This window comes from Acomys russatus, chromosome 14 (assembly GCF_903995435.1).
Source record: "Acomys russatus chromosome 14, mAcoRus1.1, whole genome shotgun sequence".
Lineage (NCBI taxonomy): Eukaryota > Metazoa > Chordata > Mammalia > Rodentia > Muridae > Acomys > Acomys russatus.
This window is the reverse complement of record NC_067150.1, coordinates 1,337,043-1,357,099: the sequence shown is the minus strand read 5'-3', so window position 1 is coordinate 1,357,099 and position 20,057 is coordinate 1,337,043. Positions and strand designations below refer to the sequence as shown.

Here is a 20,057-nt window from a genome sequence, read left to right as displayed (position 1 = left end):
CCACTCTTATACAGTTCAGATCCCCACCATAAAATAGTGCTGCCCTCAATAGACTTGAGTCTTCACATATCAATTAAGACAATCCTGACCTAGATAATCCCTCAATGAGGCATTTCTAGTTGTTTCAAGTTGACAGCTAAAGCTTGTCAGAGAAAAGCAACTCTATAACTCTCCAATTATCTGTCTTTCTAGCATTCTCAAAGTATCCTCCATTAGAGCTGCCTAAATTTTTCATCTCAAGAGCAGTTTGTATCTGGCACATTTTTATGTGAACACAGGGTGGACAAACTAATTGAACATTTTCAGATTATCACTTATAAGGAACTTTATATTTTAACAATTTAGTATAGCTGTAGTTTCATCATTTATCCATACTAATGAGATGGATGTGCTTGACTACCTTTAAATGAAAAATTAATTCCAGTCTGAAAGAGATAGCAATTTTTCCTCACGTTGATTAATGTTCTAATTTTGTACATGTGAATGGTAAGAACACTGGATCACATAAATATCTAGTACAAAATGACATAATTATGTTTCAAGATATTTCTAAGTTTAAAAACATTTTGAAAATTGTTGGAAATCTGGTCTTAATATCGGGTTAAAATTCATCCAACAATTTTCATGAAAATCAATTAGCAGATTAGTCATCAACTTTGAAAATCCAATCATCTATCAGCTAGGAATGGCAGAACATGCCTGTAGCTTGACGTTAGGAGGCAATAGCATCAGGTGTTACTGGTCATCCTCAATGATACAAGTTAGAGGTCAGCCTAAGAAGCTACATGATACCCTATCTCAAAACCTATGTATAAAAATAACTAAATAAATCTAACATGATAGAAAGATATACTAAATTGATATCTGTAAGATGTGGAATGATTGTAGAAAATATTATTTGTTGTCTATGGTTAATCCATTATATTTCATAATATCAAAAACCTTTGTATGTACAGTAAAAATACTTTAAAGAAGAGCATATAATAATCTTAAATCTGAGGCAAACTTTTTCAAGAAATGTGCATTGGTAGCACATGGCATTACAGCTTGTAGTACCAAGTGTTCCCATTGTCTGTTCAGAAATCTATGCTGAGGTGAAGTCATATGATGCAACATAGACAGGTCCTTCCAGCAAAATATTGATTCACTACACATTGATTTTGATTTGGCATAAAGGATCAGAAACTTTTAACTAGTGCTGGGTTTTTGTCATCCCTGTATGCACTCACGTTAAAAAAAAAATGACTGCTTGAGAATCTGAGTTTAGCTTGGCATTACACATGCATTTGATACCAGCATTGGAAGCAAAAGCAGGTGGATGTCCATGATTAAAAAGCCAGCCTGGTCTATGTAGTGAGTTCAAAGACAACCAGGACCACATAGTGAAGCCATGTGTTCAAAAACAAACAAACAAAAGAAACGAAAGAAAAAAATGAAGGAGAGAAGAAATAGAACTTCTGGGATGGGCTTTTATGAGATATATTATCTAACAACAGCAACTGGTTTTAAACAATATATAGCAAATAATGCCTAGGATTCTTAACTTCCTCTTTCCTGTAGGATTGTGTAGAATGTTAAGAAATGAGATGTTAAAGTTAGCTTCTAAAATTTCTTTTTTAACATTTGGCTGTTTGAGAAATATTTTATTTAATATGATAGCTCAATTTAAGGAAGCCCTGCTCTGTCTAAAGCACCAGACATGATGCTTTATAATGCAATATGAAACATTACATAATAACATAACATGATATAATGTAATATAATAAATAAAAATACAATGAAATCTTCATAGCCAGACTATAACTTGTATTTTACTATGCTTGTTTCTCTTTAATAAGAAAATTATGTTCTATTAGGAGATAATTATGTATCCTCTAAAAAAAGTAAACTATTCAAATGTGTCTAATCCTAAAACCTTCCAATACCATGCTCTGCCTGAAAAGACTATAATCGAGTAATTTTGTTTTAAGAAAGCTAGAGTTGGACAGTTAAAGAAAAGGAATCTGGCATTGTAAAAAGAAAATAACACTTGCAAATGGAGGAAAATATCACCAAGGCAGGCTGCAGGGAGGAGGGAATTGAGTTATCAATTTGGCCGTGGACACAGAGATTACAAAGGTAGACAGAGAAGAGGAAGCAATGGTAGGAAAGACTTGGCAGCAGGACAGTTGGGGGCATGTAAGGAAGTGGCAATGGCTTCCCCAGTGTTTCGCTCTAGTCTATCATATGAATGTGTAGCTGAAACTGTGTGTGAGAGAGAGAGAGATGTTGTGCTGATGCATAAGGCAGCTCTGGATTGTTAGGCTCAAGGTGGCATCTCCTTGCCTATGATATTCTAGGTGATACACAGAGATTTCAGGCCAACTGATTCAAGTCAGGAGGTGAAGGAGTTGGGTGACATTTCATGAACCACATTAGCAGGCTCCTTGAGTAAAGGACGGAGACACACTTCCCAAGAAGAAATTCGAAGGCTCCATTCTCCTAGCATATTGCCAGCCTCTCTGCTAGCTATGGAGCTTTCAGAGCTCTCCATAAACCACTAAAATTGCTGACTTCTGGGTAGGCAGAGAGAAGAGACCACCTGACTTTCATACAATAAACATTGCAGAACTGGTCTACTTAATAGAAACTTTCGTTTTTTTCAAGACAGGGTCTCTCTGTGTAGCCTTGGCTATCGTGGACTCCCTTTGTAGACCAGGCTGGCTTCGAACTCAAGTGATTCACCTACCTCTTCCTCTCAAGTGCTAGGATTAGAGGCGTGCACCACTACTGCCTGGCTAACGTAATTTTTTTTAATTTTATGTGCATTGGTGTGAGGTGTCAGATCACCTGGAACTGGCGTTATAGACAGTTGTGAGCTGTCATATGTGCTAGGAATTGAACCCGGGTCCTTTGGAAAGGCAGACAGTGTTCTTAACCACTGAGCCATCTCATGCAAAAGATGGTCTTACAAAATAGTAACTATGGCTAGACAAATGGCCTTTAACAAAATTGAAAGAAAAGAAAGTGGTAGCAGATGTTAGCTTGAAGTAATAATGACTTGTGAGCTATTTATACTACCACTCTTTTCATGGCCTATTCAACCTCAATAGGAACAAAAACAGGTTTCTCAAGGAGAAAGTTAACAAAAAAGTTAGGAAAGTGGTGCATGGATGTCTTCACACCAGCTGTCATCCATCCAAAACGCTTAAAAGAAAAATGAAGTGTGAAAAGATGCGGGCTCATGTGCCTTTGGATTCCCGGGCAATGATCAGCTAGGCATTGTGTCAGGAGTATTAAACTTAAAAATGAGCTAGATAGCATGAGAAAAACTATGCAGGTGAGAATAGGCAGTGAGCCTGAGAAGTGAGCAATCATTCTTGTAAATTAAATGTTTGCCAGTTAGGGAGCAAGCTTTGAACATAGGTCAGAGAGGCAGCCAATCAACTTGTATGGCTTCCATAAGCAGGAACCCTGACTGAGCATCTCATTAAGCCAAAGCACAAGGTTTTCTGAGCCAGATCCTCCCTAGATAACTGGAAGCTCCTTATCATGGGCTTACTCGCCCCTCCCCCAACACACATAGGCTCCAGGGAGAGGGTTCCAGGGCTACTATTGCACGGGTTCAGGAAATCATAATGGTAAATTTTCATTGGTCGAGATTAGAGTATATGCTGGGTACTATCATGGAAAACTAATATTCCTTTCCACATTTAATTCTCATGACAACATGGAAATAATCTACATTCTTCTCTACTGACAGAGAACTAGGACCAAGAGAAATTACGTAGCCTACTCAAAGAGAGTCAGGTGAAAGAGATGGTATTGGAGAGACAAAAGAATTCCCCTAACTATAGAGCCCATTGCCTCAGCCAATTTGTAGCAGCAGCCCGAAGGCATGAGATTTCCATTCCATTTAGATCTGGCATGAGAATGAAGTTAGACTTTTCAGGACAGAAGTGCTTGAAGCAGCTCTTCAGGGCACCAACTTGAGTAGAAATAGACTACTTGGTACCAAAACAGAAAAACCCAACTTTATGTTGTAGGCCAAGTCCACCATACACACAGGGGCTTTACTTATACATTAGATTATATCTGGTAGAGTTTCTGGTTAAAGTTGTTATATTGAAAGAAATGCAATCTTCCAGATTCCAAAGATAAATGTTTTTTCTGACATACAATGCGAGTATAATGATTTAAAGGTTTCCAGATTTTTTATTAATATAAAACTGTTTTCAAGATCTAGGAGACTATTACTCATTAGTTGATGAGAACAGGAAAGGCAAACTTTTAGTTAAAAAAAAAAAAAAAAAAAAAAAAAGCATATTGGAATGGAATAGAAAGAGAAACTCCAGTTCTAGCCCAAACTTCAGCATGCTTTTCTGAAATGACCTGTATGTCTAAATTTCTAATAAATACATTACCTCTTGAAACCTACTATAGACTATATGTATGTCACAAACTCTAGCTTTCTTTTTTTTTTGGAATTACATGTAGATATAAACAAAAATCCCTTTATTGTCTTGATTTCCAGAACTTCTGCATCATTTATCTTCCTAGAAGGGATCCTTTTGTAACATTTCAGAAACTCCCCAACAACTGTGACTGTCCTGAAATGATCCCCAGATCCATGATTCTTTCCCCAATGTGATTCATTAATAAAGAAAAAACTCTTCATGCTTGAAAATGAGCTGTAGTGTAGTGATCTTCAGCTTGGCTGCATATTAATGAAGTGCCAAGTTGTAAAATCCCTCTATGCCAGTACAAACTTGTCCTGTGGGAAGAAGAGATATAAAGAGCCAATGAATTTTTAAAATACACATAGGGATTAAAGAAAAATGTTGTCCCAGATTTTTTAAATAAATTTTTCACAGAATTACCTGGTGTTCTCTAGAAGTGGATATATATGGACAGTTAAAGGCAACTAGAAATTATATGTACCATAATTTGTATTAAAATCCTTTTGATTTACTTATTCTCTTTGTGTTATAGTTGTATCACTTGTAAATAATCATCTCTTTGACAATATTAATAATTTGTTTGAATATGCTTTTAAATACTAATATGGCAGTGAAGACTCTTGACAGAGGAAAGGAGCCCTCTAGACCACAGTAGATCAAATAATGAATGAAGATCCATGAGCAAGTATACACATTTTTATTGGGGAACTGAGCATTTTATATGTTATTAAGAAACAAAACATTGTAGACATTAAATGAGCACTCACTCTCAGAAGCCAGTCAACATACAAGCCAAAATGTAAAGAGTTGGTATCATACAGGCTTCAGTTTTATACTTTACTAGATGGTAATCTTATACAGTTTGTTTAGCCTCCACAAAGGATCTTCATATCAAAAAATATGGACAATAATAGCAACAATATCAATAGCAACATACATACTAATTTTATCACGCATAACTTACATTATAGAGAGATATGCCCAAGAGCAGTATTTTATATATAATAATCATCATTATCCTCCAATGATAGAAGCCAATGTATACATCCTAAATTTCCAGTAGTATCCCATTGACATACTACTTCTTAAGGTACTAACTGCATGATTTGTTTTATGTAAAAGCATTTGACTCACAAATGAGAAAATAATATGAATTGCTAGTATGTTAATGAATGTGATGTGTGCACACTAATAAGTGCAGGTGAGGAGGACCTCAGATATTCTGTTCTATCACTCTCCACATTTTCCTTTTAGATAGGATCTTCCAACCCCGGGGCTGAATTAATAGCTAACAAGCCCCAGTGATCCTCCTGTCTTCACCCCACCCTCAGCAGTACAGTACAGTCACAAATATGGACACACAATCTCTTTTACATAGGTGATAGGAATCTGAATTTAGGTCTTCATGATTGATTAGTCAGCAGTCTTACCCACTGAGCCATGTCTGTAGTCAAAGCACAAACTAAAATGTATGCTTTGAAAATGAAACTATCACATATAGATATCCTTCTGTGATGCAGTTAATATTTCAGAAAATGAGTTGTCATGTAGTGGCTACATACTATCAAACCAAAACATATTTTTAGATTATTATTTACTAAAGTTAATATATTTTGCTCAAAATATGGCTGCCCAATTTATTGTGTGTCCTGTAAGGTGCTTCACAAAATTGTATAAATTCATTTTAGACAGTGCTGGCCCATCTTACTAGATGAGATCAATATGCCTGTGGTTCCATCTCTTTCTTCCATTCAGATCACTGTTTTCCTTGATTAATTCATAACTGTGATTTTGCTAAACATATAATAGGATAGTATCTTTAACACTCCAACATCATATCAGTTTTATTTAACTTAAACATCTACAATGCAACCACTATACCTAAGGCTCTTGGGATATCAGAAAGGCAGGAGCACCAGATTGTAAATGCCAGCAGGACCAGAATTCCTGCTATGAGATTGTATCTCCTATATTTAACAAGAAATCTGAACCCATGAACTCTTGACAATATGATGGCCTGAAGAAAACCAGCATAATGACACTACTAGTTGTCATGTCAACATGGATAGGGGAAGATCCATATATCCCACCCTTAGATGAAGAGATAAATGTGATCAATATTTGGTAAGAACAAGAGAATTTGTTTTCTCCAAGGACAAGCTCCAATACAGGTTTTACAGTCTGAAGTTCTTAGCCTTTGGCATGAGCACATATGAACAAAGCTAAAAAGTTTCAGTAGGTTATATATGTTTGTGTATATACATGTCACAATAATAACAAAAACATCATAAATTCTAGAGGACTCTGTAGAGAGAGAGGGAATGCCAGGGGCAATGTAGATGCAATATTCCTGCATTATATTCTAAAAAGATATATAAAGTTATTAATTTTTAAAAGACGGTGTTTAACATATCTGCATTTCAAGTTTGTTTTGAGTGCTTTCGTACTTATAGCAGTCATTGTTTGAAGGAGGATTCCAATGAGGACTTCTAAGGTGTGTTTTCAACTAACTTTTCTATCTGTCAGGTTGGCTACTGGAATGATATGGATAAATTAGTCTTGATTCAAGATGTACCCACTCTCGGCAATGACACGGCTGCTATTGAAAACAGAACAGTGGTTGTAACCACAATTATGGTGAGTTTTGGTGTATGCTTTATAGTGTTCCGTCTTGTCCACAGGCAAATTTAACTCCCTGGCTGTGATGAGCAGAGAGGGTACAAGCTGAATCTTACTTGTGTCTTGAGTGCTCTGATCCAACCAAGTCTACTGAGGTTTTGCACAGATCTGTCCCATGTTTGGACACACTCAGCCTTTTCATTGCCCTTATTTGTGTTATTTTTTGTCGCAATGTTTTTGTTGGGGAAAAATTGACTCAGATGTTAAAAATTAAGACTGTGAAACTGAAGTTGGAAATGTTTGAAATTCTCAGACCCCAACAATGAACAAGGAATGTGAGGAAGCCAAGCTCCAATTGAATTATAAAACCATCAGGTGAAAATACCATATTCTCAGTGTTTTCAAAAGCTTCAGTGAAATAATTATTAATGGTGTTTAAATGATTGCTTCAGGTCATCATAGGAGAGTGATCTGTTTTTGTCTATTTCTGATCACAAGAATGTGAATGTGGAGGTTTTAGTTGGTACTTTTTTATAACTGAATATTTGATAAATTGATTTTGTTTGATGGTTTATTTTAATGTAAAAATACATTTCCACCCACCGATTCTTTTTCTCATAGACCAGTATGAAATATATATGTACATGTATATATGTGTGTATATACATGCATGTATATATTTGAATGAACTTCTAGAAACCAAGAACAATCTGGTTATTTGATTTGATCATGTTATAACATTTAAAATGCTCTAAATTTTAAGGGTCCTATTCAAGGACGTTTTCATGGAATTGCCTTTTAAATAATAGAATATACTATGTATACTTTTGTCTTCTGAATACAAGCATGCACTTTACAGTTGGTGGTGCTCAAAAGAGATCAACAATCGGTGACCTTTATGTCTCATGTAAGATCATAGATTCTCAGCTAACTCTTTCTGGAGGCAAAATATATTATCAATTATTCACAGAAACTCTTACTTTAAATAAATGAAAGTCTTTCTGTAAATTAATTTTAGCTTACATAATTTTAATTTATAGTTTTAGTAATGTCAAGATACTTCAAAAGTTGACCCTGAAAACAAAGTTTAAAAATATCGCACACAACAAAAGCATTCATCTAATGCCTATGTTGGATAACCAACAATTTAATGTAATGTGAAAAACCTTGATTGGGGTTGATTATTTTATAATGAAAACCAACCAACAGTAATGTTTGTGTAAATTTTCTAACTTAGTTGTGTAATATTTGCATGGGACTTGAAAATCAGGATGTATTATATGTATATACATACAATATGCATATATATTTCTTTTCCTTAAAAAAGATACAGTAATGGAAATTTATACTTCAGTACAGTCCTCCTCTTTTCAGCCTCTCATGAAGAATCCTATTTTAAGAAATTGACCAAGAAAGACAAGAGTTCCACGCTGTTCGACCATTCCTAACTAAGGCCCGAGTCTTGCTCTCCTGAGTAGTAAATTTAATCTTATTTTTCATGTTGGATTCTTCTTGGATAACCAACTCTGGACTATCAGAAAGCAATTTTTAAATATATGTGTGTATGACTTTTGTGAGGAATTAATCTTCAGTCTTTATCTTTCTCAAGAAAATAGATGTTGAAAAAGAATAAGCTAGTAATTCTGATATGGCCATTCCCATGTCATAAAATGAAACTATTGTACATGACCAGTTCTCTAAGGATAGATCTCTTCAAAGTAAAACTCTGAATTTCTGTGCTTGTTTTCTAAATATAGATACAATTGTTTGCTTTAGACTCTTTTGAAATGTTGCCTGTTCTCTGAAATGAATGTATGATGTACTTTAAGGTATAATTTGCAGTCTTCTTCCCTTGGCCTGTTAGAAAAGGTGGGATTTATAATTCTTAGTGTCAAATTACTGAATTGATTTTCCATGCATGACTAGTCTTCAGAAAGCATGATATTAAAAAAATAAGTTAAAAAGTGATTCAAAATAGGTTGTTTCATATATACATATATAAATATATTTCATATGTATAAAATTCTGTTTGCTTGATGGTGATAACAATATTTTTGTTATCAAAATGTATACAACTAGCATCTGTCTTTCATATAACTATCATCTTCATTTAAATAATTCTCATGATTCTCTTCATATTTTCAACTGCATAACTGTTCCCTAATGCCAAAATAAAGAACAAACAACTCTAGAGCACCTTCCTTTAAAGTGTTCATTAAGCTTGATTCTGCTTAAAACATTAGCTTTGGATATAGGACAATCCCATCAACACCAACTACTTTGAAAGAAATATTATTATAAGATACTGATAACTGCATGTAATAATCCCCCCCTATTCAACTGAAAAAATTCCATAAGATGGAGTTGGCTAGGTGTTGAAATGAGTCTAATACAGAGATCTAGGTACTGAACAGGCTAAGAATGAGCACTGGAGATCATGGACTTCTCGTCTAAATGCGTATAGTCTTGCTGAATTTACTTTGTCTTCCCTTTGTATCCTGTGTTTATATACCAATATGCTGTTGTAATATATGTTATTGTTAAATAAAATTGATTGAGAAATTCACTTATTTATTCATACATACTTACTGAACATCTGCTATGTACCAGACATAGGCATAGACCCTGGGTATGTGACAGAAATGACTCCTGCACTCAAGAGAATTTATATGATAGAAAACCATATGAAAAACATAATTCATGATTACGACAGCTCTCAATCTAAAATAAAATATAGGATTATTTATTTTTACGCTGTTGAAATATAGTTTTCCTTGCAAGTGCTGTACATGTCCATTGTATCTTTATTTTTAGGATGAATTTACTGTACTTGAATACAACTATACCAAGCATTGACTATGACAAGGCTAATCTAAATAGGAAACAATGAGCAATTACACAAACTTTTATCTTTAATTTTTACTGAATAAAAATTAAATAAAATCCATGAGACTGTGGACATAGAGATTCCAATTTGTGTGCAGACAAATTAATAACTGCAAATAACCTGAGGAAGCCAAATCAAATAGGAAATACACATGGGAAAGGTACATCTGTTTTGGTAAAAATAGAGTATTGCAGACTCAGGGAGATAAGATAGTACTTCCCTGTAATCTCAGAACCTTGTTTGGATATAGAACACTCTAGAAAATGAAGCCATTGTAAGAAGAAAGCACATTAGTCTTCAGTGCCTTGTTCTTGTTAGTAATAAGTTATTAATGCTTATTGCATATTACTTAGCTAAGGTTATATTTTATACCATCTTATGAATACACAATCTTTAGGAAATATTTCCATAAAGACAAGCTTATTCACTATAGCACCATAATTGTGTTTCAAATATGAATAATTTATGTAATTACTCCACCATTCCTTAACTTACTTTTTACAACTTTAACATATATTTTCTAATTATCATAGTTATGTAAAAAATTTTAGATGTATTTACTATATACACACACATGTATAAGGAACATTCATCCATAATACATGTGTTTGGAGATATAAGATACATTAAAAGTAGAAATATATTCATATTTGCCATACCAAATATTAATTCCTCCTTCCTTCAAAAGGCTTGTAGCAACAGAGTTTGTTAAAAAAAAAATGCTTTAGTTTGAAACTGTGACTGCTAAGTTTTCTCATTTTTTTCTTTTCTTTCTTTCTTTCCTTCTTTTTTATTTCTTTCCAGTTTTTGGTTTTGGTTTTTCACGACAGGGTTTCTTGTGCAATGCTGGCTCTCCTGAAACTCTTACTGTAGACCAGGCTGGACTTGAACTAAAAGAAATCCACCTGCTTCTGCCTCCTAAGTGCTGGAATTAAAGGCTTGCTCCGCTACCATCCAGACAACGCATTTATTCCTAAATTGACTAATACGAGCTTCACTTCCACTTTCTGTAACTTTGCTCATTGGACTAAGTTATCAATCTCTATTAAGATTTCCTGGAAAGAAGCAAATATCCACAGAGGAAACCTGCGATAAGATTCCAATTTTACTTGTTTTTCATTTTCAATACTTCTTATAATGGTTGTGAAGGTGATATTTACAAGCTGCCAGTTTTTGTGCTAAGTGTATTGTTTCAACAGTGTTCATCTTGCTAAATTTAAATATTACAAAAATAACACTTCAGTGGGGAAAGTATATTCTATTGATTACACTAAGACTAATTTAATTAAGTTTCAAAATCATTTCAATTCATTTATGTCAACATTTTTATAAGCAAGGAATAGTGCTGCAGCTTCAGACAGATTGGCTTCCTTCCTGAAGTGATCCAGAAGGCATATAACACCAAACACCACAGGAATTATCTTAATAAACTTCTAGCTTCCAGAGAGTAATACAAGTAAAATCACTTCCTTGACATTATCATCCCACAAAGCATAGTAGTTGGCAATAAATAAGTAAGGAGCTGCATTTCTCTCTCTTCTGATATTCCCTTTGCTGTTCACAGATGAACATGAGGATTCTGCATGGCTACTTCACAGAAATGTTCCATAAATCTCCTCACCCCAGTAATTGCACAGGTTTATTTTTTACTGCACTTGGGGGATTTGGTGTTTTCGTCACCAAAACATCTCCAGTTTGCAGTTTTAGGAGCTACCTGCAGATAATTTGTTAGATAGGAGATGAAGCAAAGGTGGCTGTAACTAATTGTTTCTGAGTCACATGGACTTGACATGAAAGAAAAACAAAAGGAAACAAATTCAGGAATCTGCTAGAGGTTTATAAAAATAATCTCCAGTCATCCTCTACCTTGCTCACACTGACCCCTAGCCTGCAGTCATGCTGCCTTTCTCTCTACACATCACTGAGCCTGAGTGTCATCTGGGTAATGGTTAAATGGGATCTTCAGTAAGCTGAACATTTCCCCAATCTTTGTTGCCATGTTTGGCAGAAAAACAAAGACTCAAAGGGGCCATCTGTCCAGAGGAAAATGGGGGAAAAAAGGACAAGAAAAGAGAAAGACAGTGCCAAATAAATATTTTACTCTCGCATGCATAAACCTACTTCAAACAGATAGCCTGCTTACTCGGAGTCAATATTGACCTTTGTTTTGAAGATCTGAATCAATATATTCTAACATTACTACTCAATATAATGTCCCAAGTCAGAAAGCTGTGACCAGGATATCATTACAGTTACTGTGAGCCTACTATGTGTCAGACACCCTGGATAGAAGTGAAAATTTTTTATCTGCCTTCTTTACTCAAAATATCATAAAATTTTTTTCTATTATGTTGGAGCATCTTCTTCAGTCTTCTGGCTGCTGGTATAGAAACATGTTTTTTTAGTTTTGTTCCTTCTTCTGTTAAGTCATATGAAAACCAGTTACTTTCAAGTCTCTTAGTTGATATAACAACTACAAGGGTTTCCAGATGTTTCAACAATAAAAGCCTGACTCCCACATCTGTCACTTGTTAACCAAGTGAAACTGAACACTTCACCTATAGGACTGTCAGTTTCCCTGTCTGGAATGTGAGACATGATTACTTCAAGATGCAATGTAAAACATGAATGAAAGTATAGAGTTCAGGGATGCAGCATTTCACCTGGCACAAAGGAAGCACAAAGTCAGGAAGATAAATTACTTTTTAGAGTAAATCTATCATTATTCTCCCAAATAGTATTCTTTTACTCTTATCACAAAGAACTTGCAATCATCTTAATCATGAGGTGACAAAGGATAGACCGTGTTCTTCTTTGCCTATCTTCCAGTAAACTGCCTTCCACAAAGCAGGTTTTTAATAAATACTTGATTAAATAATGAGCGTACAGCTTTTCATTATGCAAATCATTTTCCATATTTGAAGAAACCTGTATAAATTAATGCATTACTTTGCATAATCGTGGGGTAAAATTCCCAAATTCAAATACTCAAGACACTTTAAACTTGCCCTTCAACCTTAGTACCAAATGAGAGTACTAGTGTAGTTTGCTATTCTTGACTACTCTATCTGTACAGATATCTCAATTAAAATGTTTTAAACTCAGTTTTACAGGCATGCCTTTTGCTATTTTCTAGGATCTTCCATAGTTTAACAAGGCCACACTAAAAAGATGAGAAGAATTTCTTTATAATAGCTACTAACATTTTATAGTTTATAAAGTTATACCTTTTCAACTGCTCATGAATCTTCATGATCACATTAGTAGTTTGAAAAACATGTTAAGCTTTCATACAGAACTCTTTCTGAAGTATGATAGATAATCTTCATGAAAAAGGGACCATAAGTTACCTTAATGTCATAAATAGCAAATTTATTTCTTGATCCATTTTAGTGTTAAATATCTATTCAATGCCAAGAAGTATGGATCTGGGTCACTTGACCATGGTAAGAACTAAAGGCAGAATTTAAGAAAATAGTATAATGACATGTCTTGAGTAGTTTCCCACTGTAAAATCACATGAAGCATCTCTATGAGAAAATATATTCTTAAAGCATTTACACATTTCATTTTTAATTTTTAAATTGAGTTCTATGTTTACAAAGTAATTATAATAAAATCAGAATTGGAATGGCCCCATTAGACACTCTCTACATCAAGCTACTTTCTACTCTAGAGTTCCAAATGCAAGTTCAAATTCTTTAACTGACATTTTTCTGGGGGAAAAAGTCTTAAGACAATCCTATATTAAGGTTACAGTATAATTTTGATAAGATGTAAGTACATTATATCAACCATGCTATGGTCAATATGGTTACTACATTTCTGAAAATGAAACACTGGGATATGTCCAGGAGTTCTCTCCATACTAAGAAGTACAACCCTTTCAAACCCATCCCACTGCTTATGAAAAGGTACTAATAAGTTAACCACTCTGGGTCTAACTAAACTATTTCTTAAGTTAAAGACTTAAAATACTATTATTTAATTGAATGTGTGAGAGAGTGTGTGTGAGAGTGTGTGTAAGTGTGTGTGTCTGTGTGCAGGTATATTCAGTGAAAACAGTTTAACAATCATTAAACGCTTGGAAGATATTCTATATGATAAGGATTCTCTCAATACTTCTTCCTCCCATTCTTTGACTCATTGATGTAGAAACTTAAATGTGAATATCAAGGCATGTGTTCCTTACATTTAGAGGGAAACAGCTTCCACTAGAGACTTATTTTATAAGAAATTTACAATTTGTAGAGCACATTTCTTATATAAAAACCAAAGTATGGGAAATCAGGAGCAAAATGAATTTAATACAAGTAACTAATGATATGTGTCTTTATGCTACTATTTTTTAATTTGAAGAATTGTATAGCAAGTACCTTTTCTGAAAAAATCACCTTCCTTAACACACTTGAAATGAAAAAAAACTACAAAATATGAAATCATGTGACCTTGAATAAGTTTTTCATACACTATGGTAGCAACTAAATAAATTTAATTTCATAAAGTATTTTGGAAATATCAATTTTCAGGCTAAAATTATTAAATATGCTTATCTAGAAAATTACTAATGGATCTATTTTTTGCTTTTAAAGTCATAGTACATAACAATAACTTAAAATAATACATTTTACTTTTATCATCCAATATAAACTAGTTTGCTCCACATCTAAGTGCACACACACACACACACACACACACACACATACTCACATATATATATTCACCTATCTTGTTAATAATTTCTATCCACACAAAATTATATGCATAGCAGGAATAAATATATTCTTTTCTCAAAATCCTAAAACTATAAAGTTACAGAAAAGTTTTTCAAATGTTTTGTAATTTCTCCTTTACAGTTCTGTTCTCTCATTGTAGGAGTCCCCCTATGTTATGTACAAGAAAAATCATGAAATGTTTGAAGGAAATGACAAGTACGAAGGCTACTGTGTAGACTTGGCATCTGAAATTGCAAAACATATTGGTATCAAGTATAAAATTGCCATTGTTCCTGATGGAAAATATGGAGCAAGGGATGCAGACACTAAAATCTGGAATGGGATGGTAGGAGAGCTTGTTTATGGGGTAAGCAAACCGATTTATGAGGGATTTACTTATATAAGCATGAAACCTCCTTTTCCTGGGGCATGTATAAATTTTTAAACATGCATGACTGTTTTCTTTCCTAATTCATAACAATGTTTCTATATGTATTTATGATATTCAAATGTTTCCCTATTTCATTTAGAAATACAAACTCTAAATAACAGAACTGATTCTGGTAACTTAGAATAAAAAAATATAAAACTCATAATACAGTGTCCTTCTAATAACAGAGCCAGTATTGGAAAAAAAGCAACAGTAGCTTTAGAATCTTTGGTGAATATGCCCTAAAATTGTAGACCATAGTCATCTGCAAAGATCTATGAGCAATTGTTACTGGGCAGATTTCCTCCAATAGTATAAAGTCAGTCACTGCCTTATCTAATTGTGTGCATCCTCATTATCTCATAGCTTCTCTAAGGTGTCTTTTAACTAATTTCTGGTTTTCCAATGTCTGAAATATTCATCAGTATTGTGTTTCTTACAATTCTTCAAACCGCAGTACATGTACACTCTCTCTCTCTCTCTCTCTCTCTCTCTCTCTCTCTCTCTCTCTCTCTCTCTCTCTCTAACATATATAAGAAAACACAAAAGTTAGAATGTTTTCCAAAGTTGGCCCCTCACATTGCATGCTGTGTCCCTGCCCTAAGCAAGTACGCTGGCTATGGAATGAACACATTGATAGCTAAGGGCAAGCACAACTCAACACAGCATGGAAATTCTGCATTGAATGAGCAAGATCAAGGTCCTGCTTTTTTGGCAACCACTTTAGTGTCAAAATCAAACTGCAAGTAATCAATTCCTGGTGATTCTATGACATGTTCAGAATTCAGAGTCCAAACCTGAAGTGTACAATAAGGCTTAAAAATTCAGTATTGAACAAAAGCAATGAAGGCATTATGTATTATGAAATTCTCTAAAAGCTAATTTGTAGTTCACAGGTTTCACTTTCAAAGTACCCACCCTCTCTGATTCTCCAAAAATCCCTTTGAAATGAGGAAATACAGGGAGAGGAATCCTTCACTACGAAAAAGCAGAGACTCAATACAGGCAAAGTTCACAGATGGAATCACATTGAAGTTGGCCAAGGCAAACCAACAGAAAGAAAACATGCCATAAGATGACACTAGAGTCAGAGACCCAGTAGTTCACACACTCAGGATTCTCTTTAAAATGCTAAGCTAATAGCAATACTAAACACACAGAGGACCAGGAACAGAGCCTGGTAGGCCCTATGATTGCTGACTTGTCTCTGTGAGTTCATATGATCTTTGCTCAGTTGACTTAGAGGGCATTGTTCTGGTGTCCTCCATGCCTTCGGGCTCTTTCCCTCTTTTGATCCTCTCTTCTATATGGTTCGCTGAGCTCTAAGGGACGAAATTTGACTATACCCCCATTTTCAAACTATGGCATGAAAAACATTTTCCACAGCCTGCAATATAGTTGCTAAAACTTCAAAAGACTCAGAAAAATGGTTCACATCATTAAGCATCCAGCTTAACATCCATGGGGATGAAGCACGCACTGAATGCTTCAGTGACACCAGATGAAGGGAAAATGAAGAATAAAATCATTAAATTAAAAAAATTAAAATAAGCAAAATATATTTTAACAAGGGGTTAATTAACAATGTCATAATGGATTTTATGTTCTGAGGAAAAAGGATTCCCTTACACTCTGCTCTTAATACCTCAGCTTCTAATACCACAAGAATACTTTCAAAAAATAGCATGCTAGGTCAGAAGACTTAAACTTTTCTGCTTTAAAAATATTTTCATACCCATGACAAGAAATATTAGGATAGGACCAAATTCTATACACATGTAATTTTCCATTTGCACCTAAATTTTTGCCTCTAGAAACTCTCAAATTTTGGAACACTTCAGATTACTAACATATCACTACTTAGCTGTGAGTGGTCTCTACCTGAGATTTTCTAGACTATCGATTACATATTTCTCCTCTAGAGCTTCTGTCCTTTCCAGACCATCCCTAAAAAAAATGGGACCATAATTTATTTAGGAGAAATTTCTTAAATGTTTTTAAATATGTGAATGATAATAAGCAATATATGATATATAATCAATAATACATATATATCGACAGCACACATGTGTCATATGTCAGAATAGTAGAACGCCCAAAAGTGATGTTCAGAAAGCAGCGATGACATAGAGGTTCTCAGTAATAACACAGTGTTTCTTCAGCAGAGCTGCACGTTTTTTAAGACACCAATCTCTGTCTCTTGATTTGTCAACATTTTCCCCAAAGGAATTGTCTTCATGGTTCTTACAGGTCCCATGGGCTACTTGATTCTCAACTTTTCCTTCTTTCTTATTAACACATTAAAAAAATGCAGGATTTGAGGTGAACATAGTCGTTTTATTTTAGATAAAGCCTATAAGTTACTAAAATGACACACTGTGGGCTCATTACCTTTTGTTTACTCTTTGAAAAGGGCTAGTATAATTGTTAAGCATTGATTGTGTTGCATCACTTACACAGAGAGCTACTGTACCATCACATAGGGACCTATCTTGTACTCCTGAGGCACTACCTGAATCCTTTCTCTTTCTCCTTTTTTCTCTTTCTCTCTGAGTGTGTGTTTTTGTGTGCATCTGTATGTGTTTGATCACAAGGAGTAAATGATGTTCCATAACTCACTTAACATCAGATTACCTGTGGTGTCAGTGATGGAGTGAAGAAATGAAGAAGTGATTCTTTACTGTCACTCCAGTGGTGTTTAAAAAAATCTTATCCAGCTTCCAATGGAAGCATCTCACACATGGCATCCTATGAATCAATGAAAGCTGATGAGACAAGGCACACACAACTTTCTCAGCACTAATACACAATATCTACACAGTCTCACTGTTTGTACTGATCATTATATCAAACCAGAGGTCTGAAGCTACATAGCAGTGAATTTAAGAGAGATTGTCTCTAGATATATCTAAAAATTAAAATTTAAAGTGTCAGTAGTTAAGAGCCCTTGAGTAAAGAACCAGAGGTAAGTTTCATGTTCCACTATTGAACAGCACATAGTCACCTAGATCTCTAGCTCTAGAGGATCTAACATCCTCTTCTGATCTCTGTAGAAACCTGCACACACCTGCACATACACAAACATCAAAATTAATGAATCTTGTAAAAAAATGATAGCCTCTCAGACAGATTATGGTGCTTAAATGTGCCTGATTCTATCTTGATGAAAACCATTTTCCTGTTAAAGTAAATAAAACTCTATTTTAATTTGTCATTCAGACCATGGTTTAGTTTTTGTGCATATTTTATTTTTATAATTTATCCACATTACATCCCGATTGTTATCCCCTCACTTTTATCTTCCCGTCCCCACCCACCCTCCCTCTTCTGCCCTATTCCCCTCCCCTAGACCTCTGATGGTGGGGGCATCCTACCCCACTGTCTGGCCACAGCCTATTAGGTCTTATAAGAATAGCATGCATCCCCTTCTTCTGTGTGCCTGAAAGGCCATCTTGCCAAGATGCAATGACCAAATCATGGGGACCAGAGTTCATGTTAGAGGGTCAGCAGAAGTCCTGCCCCGTGTTGCCCTGACTATATTTTCATGGCATAGTTTATGTAACTCTTTTGTAGATGTTGCCAGACTCGTGTCTAAGAATTGCCACAGTGTGGAAAGCTCACTCTGTTTCAGTTCTGTCAAGACAGGGAACATAAAATGGGCCATTTGAAATAGTTTGATCTACATCAGATACAGCAGTTGTCAGCACACACACACACACAAAAACACATGCACACACACACACCACAGTTCTGTTAAGGGTTCAGTATATAATTAGAGTCACACATTATGGTAAACAGACAAGAGCACTGCCTCATTTTAGAGCTACAGAAAAAAATAACACAGGGTCACTACACTCTGAAAAGGGTGTCTTATGTGCTGCGTGTCTAAGAATTAAAGTTACTGTGCTCAAAAATCTTGTTTTAAAAATATTAAAAAAAGAAAACCAAAGCATATTACAAGAAACAAATGCCAATTTCCAAATTTGTGTGTGAACTGAGCTTCACTATGCTGTCAAAAGAACAGGGGGTTGGTTAGCAATATTTTAGGCCAGGTGGACATAGCAGCACAGGTATATAATACCAGTACTTGAAAAAGAAGAGGATCAGGAGTCCAAGGCCAGCCTAAACTACAGTGGGTTTCTGCTTAAAACAAACAAACACCTTGTCAGTTAAAATTATGCTATGCAATTTAATTAATATTTCATGAAACCAAACCACTACATGCTTTATTAGACTGTAATTGGGATTAATTACTGTTGGCAGTTAAAAAAATTTTGTAAATGAATTCGTGACTAGTAAACTTTGTTGATCACTCTAGTGCTAACTGCTTCATGAAATCCACTAACTTGTGTGTTTTGTGTGTCTTTTCTTTTATAGAAAGCAGAAATTGCCATCGCACCTCTGACAATCACTTTGGTACGAGAGGAGGTCATCGACTTCTCTAAGCCTTTTATGAGTTTAGGCATCTCTATCATGATCAAAAAGCCTCAGAAATCTAAACCAGGAGTGTTTTCCTTCTTGGACCCTCTGGCCTATGAGATCTGGATGTGCATAGTGTTTGCATACATTGGTGTCAGTGTGGTCTTGTTCCTAGTCAGTAGGTTTAGCCCGTATGAGTGGCACACGGAGGAGCCTGAGGATGGAAAGGAAGGACCCAGCGACCAGCCTCCCAATGAGTTCGGCATCTTTAACAGCCTCTGGTTTTCCCTGGGTGCGTTTATGCAGCAAGGATGTGACATTTCACCCAGGTTAGTGTCAAAACTAATGTTCTTCACCAGTTCTCAAAGATTCTCAATGTTCTCCACAAGATTCCTCTGCCTTCCTTTCCTTGAGTTGGAACATTATATCTGAAATGCAGGGAAAATTTCAATTGTCAAATCATCCTAAGCATTTTATAACTAGTTGTTTCCTAACCTCCCACAAAACACAGACACATCACAAAAAGTAACTTCATCAAGAGGAAATTA

General features: G+C 35.0%; 1 protein-coding gene across 2 annotated transcripts in view; it reads left to right on the top strand.

Moving 5' to 3' along the window:
- Gria4 (glutamate ionotropic receptor AMPA type subunit 4) overlaps positions 1-20,057 on the top strand; it is a 370,469-nt gene that overhangs the window by 296,568 nt on the left and 53,844 nt on the right. Inside the window, exons 10-12 of one of the 2 annotated variants that reach the window (XM_051155874.1) lie at positions 6,966-7,076; positions 14,821-15,027; positions 19,468-19,838. In XM_051155874.1, coding sequence (XP_051011831.1) covers positions 6,966-7,076; positions 14,821-15,027; positions 19,468-19,838 — 689 coding nt within the window. Of the gene's footprint in view, positions 1-6,965; positions 7,077-8,432; positions 9,402-14,820; positions 15,028-19,467; positions 19,839-20,057 lie in introns of those variants that run through there. The other variant, XM_051155873.1, reaches the window with a different exon arrangement.